Genomic DNA, 16,244 nt, shown 5'->3' with positions numbered 1-16,244 from the left:
CGTACAATTTGAGTGAAAATGATGACTTCAATGCCATTTAATTTCCATCTTTCTTTTTTCTTAAGAATGCGATACTAAAGGTTATTGTACTTGACAAATAAGCCACAACATGTTAAAGAATTTTGCAAAGATATATACACCTTTAAAGCAGCAGAAGCTGTTGAGAAATAATCAAAGAATTCTATCTACTTTTCATCACTCAAGAAACATTCGAACGACCTCAGCGGTCTGTAACCAGCAACGTGAGCGAAACGAGACAGTAGCGAGTAAGGAATCTAACCATAAATATAAGTAGTAGGTTGTCTAACTATCATCGAATTTCAAAGATAGGTTATATACCGTTCGCCCCGTTACTTTCTGGATGGATAAAATACTTGAAAAGGAAAATAAAAAATCATTAGAAGAAACCGGCAGCCAGCATGAACGTATCACCATTGAAAAAACAATGTTAGATAGTTATATCGAGGAATATCTACCTTTTAAATCATCGCCGAGCTTGCTAGAGGAATATGTTAGTACAGGTGGTAGGGTACGGATTGGAAAGATCTTGGAGGATTTAGATGCTTTGGCAGGTGCAATTGCTTATAAGCACATAGATACTTTTGCAGCAAGTCCACCAACAACGGTTGTTACTGCAAGTGTTGATCGTATGGACCTATTAATGCCTAATACTGTTGAGGATTTCAAACTCTCAGGGCATGTTGCGCATGTGGGAAAGAGCAGTATGGAAGGTAGGATCTGAACATTAGCAATCGACAGCTATTAGTTAGACACGGACTTTAACTTTTCCCTGAATGATCCAGTGTTTATCAAGGTAGAGACTATACCAAAGTACGATCCGACGAAAGAAACGAGCTCCAAATCTCCACCGGACGACTTCCTCAGTCAGCCTACACCCAATACAGTTCTATTTTCTCGATTTACCATGGTGGCGATCGATTCCATTAGCGGAAAACCTATCCAAGTAAACTCTTTAAAAACCCGTGACGAACAGGAACGGAACTTATCCCTATATGCTCAGGACTGCAAAGCACGAAAAAAGTCATTAAGTCAGTCAGCACTCGACAGAACACCACCAACAGTAGATGAACGTTTAACACTACATGACCTGTATATGAAATATGCTCAAGTAAAAGACAGTGATTTGGACAAAAACTCTGTATGGATGGAGAATACCGAATTACAGAGTGTATTCTTAATGCAACCACAAGACCGTAATATTCATCATAAAATTTTTGGTGGGTATTTAATGCGACGAGCATATGAGCTTGCACATGCTACCGGCACCTTATTTGTGGGCTCCTCTGTAGGTTTTTTAGCATTGGATGAGATCGCATTTAAGAAGCCAGTGCCAGTAGGTTCTTTGTTAAAGTTAACGTCAAAAGTCATCTATGCTGAGGGTACGCCTCATCGATCTATTCAAGTCAGAGTGATTGCCGAAGTGATAAATCCAGAGATTCGATCCACAGATATCACGAATACATTTCATTTCACTTTGGCAGCTCCCGAGAATAAGCCTGTGTCTCGCGTTTTACCACGAACATATGCTGAAGGCATGCTATACCTTGAAGGTACAAACCTAGTATTCTTATACAAGTGGAATTTTCTTTTTATTGACATATACGACTTTTTTTAGGCAAACGAAGACGAGACCAAGGAGTGCAAGGACGAAAGCAGCTCCTAAGACTGATGTCTAATGTTGATAATAATACTGGGAATAACTAATAGATCAAACAAATTACTTTTCAGATATATTACGTTTTTTTTTTTCACATTGCTCAATAATAAAAGCTATATTAGATTGTAATAACATACGATTGCCTGCAGTTAACTCTGTCAAGTATATCAGGACTTACTTAAACTGTTTAATTCAACTACATTTGCCGGTCGAAGTAAAAACTTATAAGCCAAACCTTTGAGACACAAAGAATTGTGATAACAATATATAATGGCGTATTCATATTTATTAAAGTGACATAGAATGAGAAAGCATGAGATAAACGGGAAAAGAGCTACAATTGTTATGATTGAAGTTGAAGAAAAGTATAGTCCGTATATTTGGCGAATATAATGAAGGTTTACTTATCCGACTTTGCCATTTCAGAGCAATGTAAAAGAGTATTATCAAAGAAAATGATCAAAAGTCAATGATTACTTCATAATAAAGTTGTAAATGTGTAGGAAGCTTACTCTGCGAGTATACAGATGCAGCAGGTTGTACAGGTGTGGATGGTATCCTTCAATGTAGCAATTTACACCGAGGGCCCGAAGCATTTCCAAGAAAAATCTTAGCATTAATAGCTACCAACGGTCGAAGGGTGAGCGTTGTGTTCCAGATCTAAAAAGTGGATCTATTCATCTCACAATAAGACGGTATTGCGTATATTCTATGATTGTGGTATGATGATATTCGTACAGATAGAAAAGACTGAAATGAACCTGCTCGGAAGCAAAGGGGAATTGCAATAGGAGATCAGTTCATCAGTGAATTATCCACTTTTGCAATATTTATATATCTACAATAATCTATTGAATAAGTTTTTAGGCAAGCAGACAATTATATAATACCCACTCTTGCTTAAATACCTTCCAAAAATCAGATGTAAACGAATAAGAGACATTTTTCAAATGTACTTGACATAGCATTCCATGTTTGTGCCCGTCTGATTCTCTGGTCAAATATGAAATCATTCTGTTTTTCACGATGAATCTCAAAACTGCGACACGCGTTTCTATTGATACTCTTTGGAGTATAAATGCAAAACATTTGCAGGCTATACGATGTATTGTAAAGTGTACAATTGTATACTACATAGTATTGCAGGTCAGTAACGAAAAGAACTATGAACAACAAATAGCAAAGTAATGGAAGTTTTGGAAGACCCTAGAGTCGAAAAACTAAGTCTTATAGCATTGTAAGATGGAAGATTGTTTGGAAATTTACGTGACACAGTATCACAGATATTATTTAAAGCGAGTTTACAGTGATTTTGGAAACGAGACTATATATAATGGCATCTCTTTGCTTATTAATAGGAATCTCTAACTACTCTTCAAGGAGTTTACACCGTGTTTGTAGGAGCAATAGTTACTTTTATAAGGTTAAACTTCGACACTTTCCCTCTAGAAATTTCCTTATCATTCCAAACAACCACAAAGTTGTGTCTTTATTTTGTCGAGCAATGTTTTTATACCCTTTTATAGCAGTTTTGAAATCGATAAAGTTTCATAAGACCGATTACTTTGTATCAAAAGTATGTGCTAGCTTTCACTTAGTGAAACTATTACCAATATAATGCACAACCATTCCCGTTGCGCAGCTTCCCGTCACTGAACCAGCTTTAGCATAGCCTTATTGTATGATGCGAACAATAGGTATTTCTTGATATGTGAACTTTTGATAATCTTTCAGAAAATCAGTAGTGTCTAACTGAATCGGACTCCGTATAAGACTCATTTTGAGTTTCGATGGAACACAGAGTTCTGAAGAACTAAAACGTAGCGTAAAAATCCGAAGCCATCGAACATTTTTACAGGCAATGACACTATTATAGAAGAAACTGCATATGTTTATGGAATCTTTTTTTTTCTTTTTTCCTTTAGTAATTTTGTTGAGAAAAAGCCTAGGGGTCATTAGAAGTGGTTTGGATCGGAAATTCAAAGGCTTATTCGTTATTATCTTCGGGATGAAGTGCTTTTATGGAAACTTCGCTTATAGGAAACTGTTGCTCGTTCCAGGGATTGAATAAATTATTAACAGTTGGAACGCAACAGAGAAAAGAGATACATGAGAAAATGGTATTTTAGGTTCTGCTATTTGGTCTCTTATGAGCAGTTTTTGAATGACGCTTCTTAACAGCCTATTTACGTGTTTGAAGGGTTATTGCACGTAACATGTCTCAATAGAACTTTAAATGATGATCAAGTATTCCACTACTATTTAAAACTGTACGGTACGATATGCACTTAACAACGTTCCTTGCTTTTTTTTTTTTTTTTTTTGTAAATTCCTTGCAATTAAACTGATCAACAATGACATGGATGGATATAAAGTACGCAGATTGGGTCTCTCACCACGCTTGGCATCTGTTTATTCAAATACAAAATAGGTAAGCAATCAATAACGTACTATTAACTGACGTTTAACTGTGTTTTAAAATTGCACTTTGAAGTGTGCTTTATCAATCTTGAAATAATGTTGTTGAGCAAGACTCCAAAATTCACTTTTCTTTCTCTTTGTCAATCAAATTCCAAAAATTTATTCGACAATACAACATTAAAAGCAACTTCAAATTATGATAAGCTTTGCAAAAGTTGTTTCTCCAAGACAAATGGATCCCGTCGTTCATTTGGGAGAATCGACTCGCGATGTCAACAAATCGCAAAAACGATCTGGGAGTTTCGGTGCGATAAAGCTGCACAGCTGATTGCGTTTGGTAGTTTTCTCCTTTGGGCTCACGATAAGCGCCTTGTGTAAGCAATTTTCTTGGTGTTGTTCTGGCTGTACTCTGCGCGTTGCTATGCTATTCTCTGTCCTGCGTGCTTCTCCTGGGTTCTCTACTGGATCCAGGGTAATGAGGTTGGTCCCTCTGGAAAAGCGCGGAAGGGGCTTCTGTATCGGTTGGCGCCTTGATGGTTGGCTGCGTTCTGTCGGGCGGTTGTGGTAATATCTCTGATGACAGATCATCAATCGTGGAGGTGCCGCGACTTAAGACCGCCCGTTTGAAAAGCTAGTGGCTCAAACTAATTGTTCGTGCTTCTGCGTCTAGTGGCCCAAACTAATTTCCCGGGTCGACGTCTAGTGGCCCAAACTAATCGTCTGCTCGGGTGCTCTTATTATATTTGGAGTTCTTGGAAGGTTGAAAGGGTACGATCTGTAGCTGCAGTCTCGTTAATTTTCTACTTTGATTTCTAAAAGCACTCATTCTTGATAGGGTAACACGGTTGTTTCAACATTAATAGCTCCCTTATCCTTCCAACTACTTCCCTATAAAATTTCTAATAAAAGCAGTCTTGCAACCTTCAATTCAGTCATCTTAGCCATCAGAATTTGACCTAAGCATATTAATATGAAAAATCTTAAAAAATAAAAATAAAAATTCGTCTCAATGATTTTGCTTTATTATTTACAGTGATGTTTGTCTTGACATTGTGTTTCAAGTACGCTTATCAACCTGACTAAACCCTACACAAAATCGTTTTTGAACCTCATATCTCGTTTAAGAGAGGTTGTTCTGTCTGATGGTAGGGATTCTCTGCAGCTTTGTAATGATGCAACACTGATTATTTTCATCAAGAAGCCGGAGAAACCAGGTACGGGCTGGAGAATCAACTTGCTTTGAATCTCAGGTTATCTAATACCCCATTTTAAAGCAGCTCTAACAAAACGAAGAATTATCATTGGTTTTATTTCAGATCGAAAAATGAAAAATCATGCTGCTTTAAAACAGTAAATTAATGCAAAACTAATTGCTACCAATCCAGGAGAACAAAGGGATCGACAACGCGCAGGTGGCAAAGGCAGTTTTTCGTTGATTTCTCGCAGTTTTGTAACTTAGCAAAATAAAAAATCACTTTGCTGTTTGTTCTCTAATAAATTCTTGTGGAGCTTCAAATTCATTTCAATTGCAATTGAACATAATGCCATTTACCAGCCTCGGGTGTTGTGGAAAGGGAGTTTCTGAGATGAATTTCCACATTTTTCAAATTGGTCTTACATTAGCTGACGATTGATTTATAAAAAGTAAAAAAAGAAAAAAAAAAAAAAAGAACCATTCGCTCCTACTCGTTACGCATCCTTACTTATGAAGCTATTTATATTCTATGTACTTGCTCTTAAGCATTTTATCGTATTTACCATAAGTATGTCCATTTGCGTACTTAGAAGAAAGCGCTAAACTGCAATCAAGCACGCGGCTTTTGTTGAATTGAATGTATGCAATATAAATTTTTTAAACAATCGTTGCGATGGAGAATAAGGGTTTGAATTGGAGCTTATTGTAATTGAAATCGAGCTATTAACACACGCGTCCTACCTTTTTTTTGTTACACACGTTGAGTTTCTGTGATTGTTCCGATCTAGGGTTATGCGTTGTCGTACCACGTTCTACAGTAAACTTTCGAGACAATATCGCATCCACAGAATCAACATCACAGCTGACTATATTCAATTAATGTAAACATGTAACATGATTGTGATTAAAAGGGTATGTGCAATAAGCACTCATCCACACACGTAGCATGGCGGCAAGGTCTGCAAGAGGAAGATATGAGGCATAATCAGATTGAATTTATTATATTACAAATGTGTAGTTAAAATTAGATATCGGTATCACATGATAAAAGGAACATTTTGTGTAAAGCGACCACTTCACCATGACGCTTCAATGTTTGGCATATTACACTATATAAACTGTTATCACCTCTCAACAGATTATAAAGTGCAGGATGAAGCCAATTTCTGTTTAATTTGCTTAAGGTAGACGCAGACTCTACAAACGTAAGATAAATTGTTGGTTAAGGTTACTTAAGTTGTATAAAACCTTCTTCTAGTTACCTCGAAGAGCCTCCAATAAATTTGATGGAAGAGATGCAACACTATTCAAACTTTCCAAATCAAAATATAAACATAGTATGCTTGCATAAGTAGCCTTGAAAATGTTATTGCCAGCTGTAATACCGAAAGGTCCTTTGCGCATTAACTATTAGGATGATGGAGATAGTTTATATAAGCGATGTAATGCAAATCATAAATAGAGAAACTCATTATATACTTACAGTCACAGAATAGTTTTCAATTTGCTTCATGAATTTAACAAGCTGTTGCAATCTTTCAGCCGTTACATCAAAGCTAGTTTGAAGGGGTTCGGATTTTGTTGAAAGTATACTCAAATCCATATGGGCCAATTGTATGTCTACCAGATCTTCTTTGTAAATATTGGGATTTTCTTTCATAAATAACACTTTGGATTGAGACAGCTCTTGTTTCAGTGCAGTTTCTATTTTAAGTTGTTAGTATCACTAAGTTCGTGTATTGTTCATATGCCTGTGAAGCTCACCTAAACTAGCCTCATCTGCTAAATGTTTAGCACAAATAGCCTTAAGAAATTCAGAATCCGCAAAACGATTAGTAAGGTATTTGTGCACAACCTCCAAGGCACGTTCGTGATGAACAGGAGCTTCTAAACCAAGAGCTTTGGATACAATAAACGCAACATCATCACGAACATCTGCATCGTCGTCTTGAAGAAGTCGTATTATGGTCAAAAGTGCATTTATACGGGCGTTCGCAGCATTGCTGTCCTTAAAATCGTTTTCTTCTTCATTTCCGGCGAACAAATTGTCTGCAGAATATTGTAGCGATTTAACAACAGCCTCTCGCAAAGGTAAGGTAACGTGCGACTGACTATATTTTGCAATATATCCGCTCCACAATGTAAGACATGTTTTTACCCATGTTTGGTGCGTATTATAAGTGTGTAGTATCTGGAAGAAGAACAGATGCTATTAGTAAAACTCTCCAAAAGTCATAAAGTTGCAATACTTTACTTGAGTTAACAAAGCTCCTAATAAAGGAAGCACAGACTCAGTAACAGATAAGGCTGACTTTGATTCGAATTGCTCGACTAATCTGTCCCAATATTGTTCAAGTGTAAAGGGCAAATCCATATCAGACGGATAAGGTTCTTTGGAATTCAAATAAATCAGAAGATTGGCCGTAGCGACAAAACAATTGAGATTGTCTTCACCACTGTATATTCTCTGTAATAACGTAGCTTGCAAGTCTTTCTTTCTGTAGGTATATAAATTAAAAATTGAATATACGTTTCAAAAAGATTGCTTGAATATCCGGATAATACTATACCCAGTAATTTCAATTTCCTCACTAACATTATGCTGAATAAAAGCCGTCAGCCTTTGTACAGTTGTAAGACGAACTTCGTAATCCTTGTCTGCAAGTAAAAACAACATCGTGTCCAAGTTGACCTTTGTGTCATTCAGAGTGGTTGTAATGATGATGTTTGCAATACTTTCTCTAAAAAGATATGAACCGAAACCACTAATTTGATTGCTTCTGATAGCGTCTGTACAGAGCGCTTTAAGAGTGGCCCTTAAATCAATCAACACTGTGTCAGACAATTGTATCAATTCTAACAAAAAAAAAGAAAAGCAAAAATGAGAAAAAAGTGTGCGAATAAAAATGACATTGCTAACAATCCTACCTAGCTTGAGCTTATCATCTTCCTGTCCGCTATTGATCCACTCAGTTCCGAAAGCAAACTCGTTTAATATGTTCAGCAGCAATGCGCTATTCATATTGCAAAGGTACCCTCCTTTTAGACGGTTAATGATTTTTTCCACCATTACAGGCAATGCTTTCACAAATTGAATGAGCACGTTTATGCTGCTGTTACTCGTTGAAAAGTGACCGCGTAACAAGAATTGAACCTGAAGTAGGCGGCCATGGATCTCATTTTGAGTGCTTTGTTCTGGAATATCAAATAGTTTTTCAAGTGTAGGGGTAACATTAGACACCAATGGGACCAATGCTCTTGCAGCCATTTCACGGGTCTAAAAGCAAACGGAAATTTAGTATTTGTAACATAACTCTGGCTGTCTTATGAATTTTCTGGTTTACCTTATAAATAGCACTTGCTGCACAAGCTGAAACGAGCGGAATAAACGGATTGAGGACACTTTCTTCTTCTTCCAAGTCGAAAGAGGAGGGTTGCATTCGAGATAGCAAAGTCAAGATAGGATAAAGCCCAGGATGAACACTTGCAGCCAGCGAATTATTTAGTAGTTGTTCGACTGCAATTTCCAATTGCTTTATGAGATAAGGATGAAGGTCAGGGAATCGAACAAAAAATTCACGGCCAGTAAGTGTATTGACATGACTGTGTTCGTCTCTGATTTTCTTTGTACCAAATGTTCTTTGTAATAGTGTGGAGAATAACATAACTGAACAATTGCGGATAGCCCAACTATTTAACAAAATAAATTGTTCCACTGTTAGCCATATAATCCCTGTCGCTGTTTCCTTACTTCGACTCAATAAAAATTACAATACCTGCGAGAAGAAAAGCCACCAATGGCTAGCGAGAAACCTTTCGAAGCATATTCCAAAACATAAGAACCCAATTTCGAATCCATGAATATGGAGCGCATGATGTTATAAGCATGGACTTGCGGCAGATCGATTCTTTGATCTGCATTTTCTGGTGGGATTTCACGTGCCAACTGCATCAAATAATTCATTGCTCGATTTAACAACTCCCTTTTCACTGAAGATTCACTGCTAACAATAGCAAGAATGCACAGTGGAAGGCCTGCACTACGTCTAGTAATCGAAATGTTACTAGAAGTGAGGCTATCCAAGTTTTCTTGTAGCCATTGTGCAGGTAATTGAACCAAATCCGTATCTCCACATGTTAGTAAACGGGTATTCAAAGATACGTAAGCGGGATAAACAGCCGAGAATGCACCTCGATGTCTGATATTGGTTAACAAATGGCGTAAAAGATCACCACACTTGATGAGGTCGTCGTAAGTAAGGACGGCCACTCTACTGGCCTTTTCATTATATGCAGTCGTTGCGGGCGCTTTTGAAATAAAGACCTTCAGCAATGAGCTGACTTCCTTTACGGCTCTCCAGCAACAACTTAAAATGACTTGGTGTTTAGGTCCTTGTTTATCATCATCAGCTATATCAATCTCCTCATCCTCTTCATCGCCATCACCACGATAATCAGATGGTACATTGCCTTCAGGTGAAGCATCAGAAATAATAGGAACAGTTGTTTCGCAAGTGACATGCATTAATTCAAGAACTCTGGTATGAACCTTTCTCCAGGCGTTCAAGTTATTTCTTATGTGCTCATTTTCATAGTCTAGTTCTTGAAATACATATTGCAAAGCGAGTAGCGTACCATGAATAGGGTGCTGTTGAGCAGCTAATAACAGATTCGTCTTGGCAATAGTTACTTGCCTCTCAAGCAAATTTAAAAGACGTTCAGTAAAAATCAAGCAAGCTTTTGATACGTCTGAGTGAACCGTAGAGTTGACAACAGCAGCATGTTCTTCTGGATGCAAATCGAAACCTAACCCCATAACATATTTGTTGAAAATTAAGCGGAAGATGAGTGCGCCACTATCACTTTCACCAGCGCGGGTGCTGACTACTTTACTAAGCCCCCACCATAACAGATCTTGAACATCTCGCTTAGATTCAATACCACTTAATGGGCTTGGGAGCTGACATAGAATGTCGTATGCTTGCACGCGGTTGAAATCATAAGGGTTCAGCAATATATCAATAAGTAGTTTGACAATTTCTGGAGTAGCAATGTTCAGCTTGAAAGGAAAGTCAGGTTGCTGGTCTTTAAATCCTTCAATGGAAGGCAATTCAGACACACCGAATGTCTTGATAATAATGCTCACTAGACGAAGGGCAGTCGAAATGCGCTGGTAAGATGCTCCAGGATAGAGAGATTGAGACAGATGATCTAAAAGCCATTCAAGGAAGGATTTTGAGGCGTTAATGGAGGACATAATACGTTCCGCATCCTTTAAATCATGATCTCGTCTGCTGCTATCTGCTTGTTTGTCGGCATGGGACAAGAGTGCTTTATAGTTTCTATACTGAGAATACAAATTTGCTCGTAAGCGGGTCAACAGCTTCGTCATATAAGCGCCTAACTGCTGACGAAATTCTGGGATAGTGGAGTTCATATTGAGAGGTAAGAATAATCTTAACAGTTCAAACTCCAGATCACTTATTTCAGCAATCGCTTTCCGAGATTCGCAGAGAAGACCAAGTACATCCAACCGCACTTGTGGATCACTGTGATAAATAGCCAACTTTAACGTGTCTATAGATATTCTTCTACCAGCCACAGTACCGTATTGATAACTATGGCCATCTACGTAATCAAGGGTACGACCTGCTTTGAGAATAGCAATAAATGCGTTTAATCTGTAAACTGCATTGAGCTGTTGTTCTGTCCATATAGGATGCTTTGCATCTTCCAATATATGCACTGTACGCCAAAATGGTTGTGATCCGATTTTGAACAATGGTTGCAACAGAAAACGACTGACATTTTTTCTTAGCAATTCAGAAGATGCCATAAGACCCTCTAATACAGATGTTATCCACAAGTCGCTCCATTCATCAATGGCACTTTCCACATTTTTTTCGTTGATGTCTTTGAACTTGCCGTTATGGCCTTTAAATTTCGCATATCCGGGAATTTTATCTTGAATGCGTCGATACAAAAACTGAAGGATGAAAAATGTAATTTGAGGGCAAAGTACAAGACTGTCCATGGCTAATAAGCACTTTTGTATGATCTTTGGTTCCGCTTCTAAAAATCGGTCTGTTTCTGCCTTTTCTACAAGCATGTTTAGCAGTGAATACTTTGCTTTTCTATGCCAGTCGATAGCCAGCAGGTACTTTAACAAAACTGATATAAAGTTGTTGTAATCGGTAGACTGGTTGAAGAATTTCGTCTTTGTCTCATAAGCTGTGATCGACAATTCAAAGATCGAACGAACTTTATGCTGTATAGAATCGATAGGGTCTTCCCAGTGATCACAAACATATTGGACTAGAATCATAAGCTGGTTAAGTTGTAATTTATTAGAAACTGTGTTTATTGAACTTTCATCATCGCAGCTTCTCATAATCTCGATTGTCTGTTGTAACCATGTTGCCATGGCTTCGAATGCGATAACTTTACAAGTTGGATCCAGATCGGCTCTTCCACAAAAAAGGTCTATACTGTTGAATAGCAGATCGTGCAAGTTTTTGGCTCCTAAACTATAATCAAGTATTAGTAGCTAGAGAGTTTTGAAAAAGGACAGATAAATCGAACCTACTTTTGAATAAGGGCGACCAGCGACAATGTAGAAGGGCACTCTAACATTACAATGTCCTTTCGAAGACTGGAAACCAAACCTCGCAAAATAAAGATCATAGGAGCATCGCGAGTATTCCAGTTATTCTCGATATTGAACCTCTTATCTGTTGAAGAGTTTATATCAAATATGTTGTTCATCTGTTTTGTTGCTGCATTCGATTCCCCCGTCGTGAAGAACCAGCCTAAAATCCAATCACGAGTGAACTGAGGATTAGCAGCTAAGTTCATAATGGTTCCAATGACCATTCCAGCAACCTGATTGCATTCTTTGACATATTTATTGGTATCAACACAAATATCCAATAAATTGTTTATAATATCCTTCAACAAAATAGCGTCCTTGTCGTCCTTTTGATTCTGTTCGACTACTTTGAACAATTTAATTGCTACACTCATTTGTCGAGAAAATAACACAAGGAAACTCTTCAGGGTAAATTCGATATCGTTCATCACTTGGTTGGTATTTGCTATCATAGTTGAGCTTAGCTGTTGCTGAGCTTTTTGTAATCCCTTGAAAAAGAAAACAAGAGTTTTCTTGTAGTGCTGACTAACAGTTTCCTGTCCAAATGTAAACTTGAGTGTTGCGTAAACAGTCAAAGCTTTCTCTGACAAAGGTTTCGACTCAAAACTTGGTTCCATGGGTTCTTCTGATAAGTAGTCTAAGTATAATTTGTTAAACATTGTATTGTCATTCCCAATACATTTGATTACAGCGTCAATAACAGGTATAAAGTTGCGTCTGGATAAGTTTTCTGTTGCTGCAAAATATCCCAAAGAGACAATAGGTTCAACTAAGTACTTCAGCTGTTTTAATTCAGCAGGTTGTAGATTGTCCACTGACGAAGCTGTCTTCTGCATAAGCTTGGCTATTTTATAGCGAAACAAAAAAGAGTGAGTTTTTGCATGCATGGTGAGTCTTCCCATGAGTAATTACCAGTTTCCTTAATATAAGCAGCTTGGCGTTCATATGTAGCATCTTCAGATCGCAAGAGTTGTTTTAAAGATACAACTGCAGGAATGGGTTCCATATCTTGATTTGTCCTCTCATAGAGGTCAAATAATTTGTTCCAAGAGGAAAATAAGGCCTTTGGAAACTTTACGGGCTTTTGGCCCTTCTTTGAACCCTCCATTAGACCTCTTTTATGCTTAAAGTGCAAAAAAATCAAAAATGGATATTTTTGGATCTGCCAAATTTGACATTTCTGTGGAATTGTTTAAGATGCCTGTGGCTTGTCTGGGCACACAGTTGAATTTCGAGTTCTTGGAATCAGGCACATTTTCCGATAGCAGGTTAATTCCTCTTATATATAAATTCAAACAAAAGATATAGTTGCAATGATATATATGAAGGTGTAAAGTGTATGTATTATAAATGTTATATATTTGGTGAATCAGAGTTATTAAAAAAGAAAAAAGCGAAGCTATTTATGCATTCGACGGATCAGTTTCAGAAGTAGGGATATGTGCGCGAATGTAATCAGCAGTTTCTTGCGCAATAGCAGGATTATTTAGTCTGAGAGCGTAGCTGACTAACTTAGTTTCTGTAGTACCGTCTTCTTTCTTCTCTGTTTCGAAGCCTGCGAATCTCACAAACTTTTCCTGCATTAAGAATACCTTCATACCTTCGAAGAGTAACAAATTTAAAATCACTCTAAAAACGGACTCTGTACGCATGACAAGTCGTGTTTGAACCTTGCCACTTTGCTCATCTTCTCTCAAATTGATACGAAATGTACCGACGCCACGTTCTTTCCATGCGCTGTCTTGCAAAATAAATAATTTACCCTTCACTTGATAAATTGTATCTTCATCTTCTTCTCCCGTTTTAACTATACAATTATAAACATTGGCTTCATGAGCAACAGTGAACTTGAATCAAAAGTGGGTTCGTATATCACTTTACCCTCTGTTTCTTGGATACCCGGCACTTTAACTTTTGCCGATTCACCAAATGTATGCGGCTGGGTTGAGTCTTCTTCGTACTTTGATGCTTTGCCATCCGTGCCATTCCCTGTTTTTTTCTTCTGTTCATTATCAGGTGAATCTAAGGATGAAGGTGAATTGGAAGAAAGAGCATCTGTTGTTTTGGCGGCTGTAGCAAGTGCTGCTAAAGGTGATACAGTGGTTTTGTCAAAGGATCCGAAAGAAACAACAGGTGGTTTATCAATGCCATTATTTTTAGTATCCCTATCTGCAGTATTACTGGACGATGTTGCATTCAATTTGAATCCACCAAAAGCAGTGGTAGTTCCAAAACCTCCAAATGTTGGCTGTCATATAAGCAGTTGAAGAAAAAAGAATTTTGAATATCTTACTCTTGGATTGACTATTCTACTTAAATGACATACCTTTGTAGTTTTCACAGGGAAGGCTGGGCTTACGGAAGCCCAATTCTTGGTACCGAAACCAGATGAGGCACCAAATGTATACTTTTGCTTCTCCATATCTTTTTTATCATTGTCGTCTTTGGATGTAGTCTCCGTATCACCTTCATCGTCACTACCTGCAGCGAACTCACCCCAATCATCGTCGTCTTCATTTTTACCACCGAATTTACTGAATACGTCCTTCTTTTCATCAATGATGTCGGTATGGCTGTCGCTGACTTTTTCTCCTGTGGTTCGTTTCTCTTCTAAAATATCATCGCCATCATCATCCTTTTGCTTGACGTCTTGACTCTCTATCATGGCATCATTCTTCTGTTTCTCGTCGTCTTTGGTATCCTGGCCATGTATCATATCGTCATTCTCCTCGTCTATTTGGGAACCACTAGCACTTGTACTTTGGCTTTCAGTCGACAAAACTTTATCCTGTGTTGACATATCTTTCATATTTTTGCGAATTGTATTCACATTTTCGTCTTCAAGCTTACTATTGCGTTGGCAGAATGAGAGGGAAAGAAAATCTGGTGAGAATGCCAATTTACGTTCCTCAGCGCTTACTATCTGATAAAATTTTGTTGTTTAAAGAATATTACGTTTTTTTTGGAGCAGAAACTTCGGTTGATAAAGGGTTTTCATTTTTTGTAACCTAATAAAGAGCAAAAGAAATTCGTTAAGGAAGAGGCTTACTGATTTCACATAAAGTTTGCAAGGAGCTTACTACGTCGTCTGTTGACTGGGTTGATTCAGGATCCACTGATTGAGCTCTTCCTCTTTTCTTATTTAAGGTAGAATCGTCTTTAGGAATTATGTAAGCTTTTGTTACTAAAATGAGAGTTCAATATTATATACAACGCTAACTCACCAATGTCAGTTATAGAGTTGGTTGGGGAGGACATTTTGAAAGCTTGCTGTCCTTTGACACACAAAAAAAAAAAAAAAAAAAAAAAAAATTGAAGAAGGAACTAGATTTGAAAGTTCAAAACAAAGAGGAAAAGGAAAAATTGAAAGCTTGTTACACTTTTTCCGCGTACAAAATCAAAACTGATTTAGAACTTCGAAAATTAATAAAGGGTATTTTGTAGTATTAGTTAAATGACAAGTTATCAGTCTCATTGCATTTTTTGGGAGAGACTAAGTTTAAAGATACTGTATGATGAAAAATTAACCAATTATTGTTGATACAATGGATATCGATATATTTTCAGCTACAGGGTTTAATCGACGTGTCAAGGTAGACCGTAAATATGTGCGTCTTTCACTTTCACATAGCTACACCACGGTGACGGCTGAGATAAATTGAAATTAGGAGAAAATAGATTGTGCGTAAAGATTATTTACTTACACCAAAATAGACAGGCCATGCAAACATATCTTGCTCTGTGTCATAATTATATAATACATTCAAGGTGGCTTTTTCCAGATAGCCATTCATCCATAGGGTGAGTTTTTAGAAGTTAGGAGGAGGGGAAAGTAGAGTTATAGAAAACTTCAATTTCATGTCAAGCATGGCTTACAAGGCAAAGGGTAAGTACCAAATTTGTCTATTCAACCTTTTGCTGCTACTTATCCTTTATAAATAGTAGTTTGACCATAACTATGCACGAATGAAGCTCGAGTTATAGCTCTTATATGAAAATCAGGTTAGATACAGTTTACTATAGATGACGACGGAACTATCAGCAACTGCCCAACAAACAAAGGTTCCTCTTGAATCCCAGCGTTGAGTTGGAAAGAGATCAGTGATAACATTACACAAGTTTTTCAACACAGCTCATAATTGATCGTGAGCGACCCAGCTTGGATACTTGAATTGATCATCATTGCAATGTGCAGATCGCACCAGACTTGTCTCACACAAGTTTGCAGAATCAATAACACAAATTGCGATATTCGTCCCATTTTAGTCTGAGACATTAAAAAGGTGATGTCCTCCGCTTTC

The 16,244-nt window shown here is 37.5% G+C and overlaps 4 protein-coding genes across 4 annotated transcripts; 1 reads left to right on the top strand and 3 right to left on the bottom strand.

Moving 5' to 3' along the window:
* Positions 1-109: 109 nt before the first annotated feature.
* BDF20DRAFT_905995 (acyl-CoA thioester hydrolase) lies at positions 110-1,725 on the top strand (the record flags this gene model as incomplete). Its single annotated transcript, XM_053083225.1, has 4 exons — positions 110-266; positions 327-731; positions 804-1,571; positions 1,637-1,725. The coding sequence occupies 4 exons, from the start codon at positions 110-112 to the stop codon at positions 1,723-1,725; spliced, it is 1,419 nt and encodes a 472-aa protein (XP_052936197.1).
* A 4,258-nt stretch (positions 1,726-5,983) lies between these two features.
* On the bottom strand, positions 5,984-7,004 carry BDF20DRAFT_490495 (uncharacterized protein). The gene is made up of 3 exons (XM_053075587.1): positions 6,778-7,004; positions 6,557-6,701; positions 5,984-6,491 (listed from the first exon to the last, which is right to left on the bottom strand). The coding sequence occupies exons 1-3, from the start codon at positions 6,952-6,954 to the stop codon at positions 6,319-6,321; spliced, it is 495 nt and encodes a 164-aa protein (XP_052936196.1). The 5' UTR covers positions 6,955-7,004; the 3' UTR covers positions 5,984-6,318.
* BDF20DRAFT_490479 (putative death-receptor fusion protein-domain-containing protein) lies at positions 6,860-13,400 on the bottom strand. The gene is made up of 8 exons (XM_053075586.1): positions 12,856-13,400; positions 11,881-12,787; positions 9,071-11,821; positions 8,639-8,984; positions 8,223-8,571; positions 7,865-8,150; positions 7,549-7,792; positions 6,860-7,485 (listed from the first exon to the last, which is right to left on the bottom strand). Exons 1-8 carry the CDS (start codon positions 13,049-13,051, stop codon positions 7,021-7,023), a joined length of 5,544 nt encoding a protein of 1,847 aa, XP_052936195.1. The 5' UTR covers positions 13,052-13,400; the 3' UTR covers positions 6,860-7,020.
* Positions 13,347-15,201, bottom strand: BDF20DRAFT_912873 (uncharacterized protein; the record flags this gene model as incomplete). The annotated part of the gene is made up of 6 exons (XM_053084001.1): positions 13,347-13,750; positions 13,825-14,191; positions 14,270-14,792; positions 14,899-14,951; positions 15,024-15,100; positions 15,168-15,201. The coding sequence occupies 6 exons, from the start codon at positions 15,199-15,201 to the stop codon at positions 13,347-13,349; spliced, it is 1,458 nt and encodes a 485-aa protein (XP_052936194.1).
* Between the last annotated feature and the right edge of the window lie 1,043 nt (positions 15,202-16,244).

This window comes from Mycotypha africana (assembly GCF_025528875.1).
Source record: "Mycotypha africana strain NRRL 2978 chromosome Unknown BDF20scaffold_5, whole genome shotgun sequence".
NCBI classification, from domain to species: domain Eukaryota; kingdom Fungi; phylum Mucoromycota; class Mucoromycetes; order Mucorales; family Mycotyphaceae; genus Mycotypha; species Mycotypha africana.
Note: the sequence above shows the minus strand (reverse complement) of the source record. Positions and strands in the feature narration are given on the sequence as shown.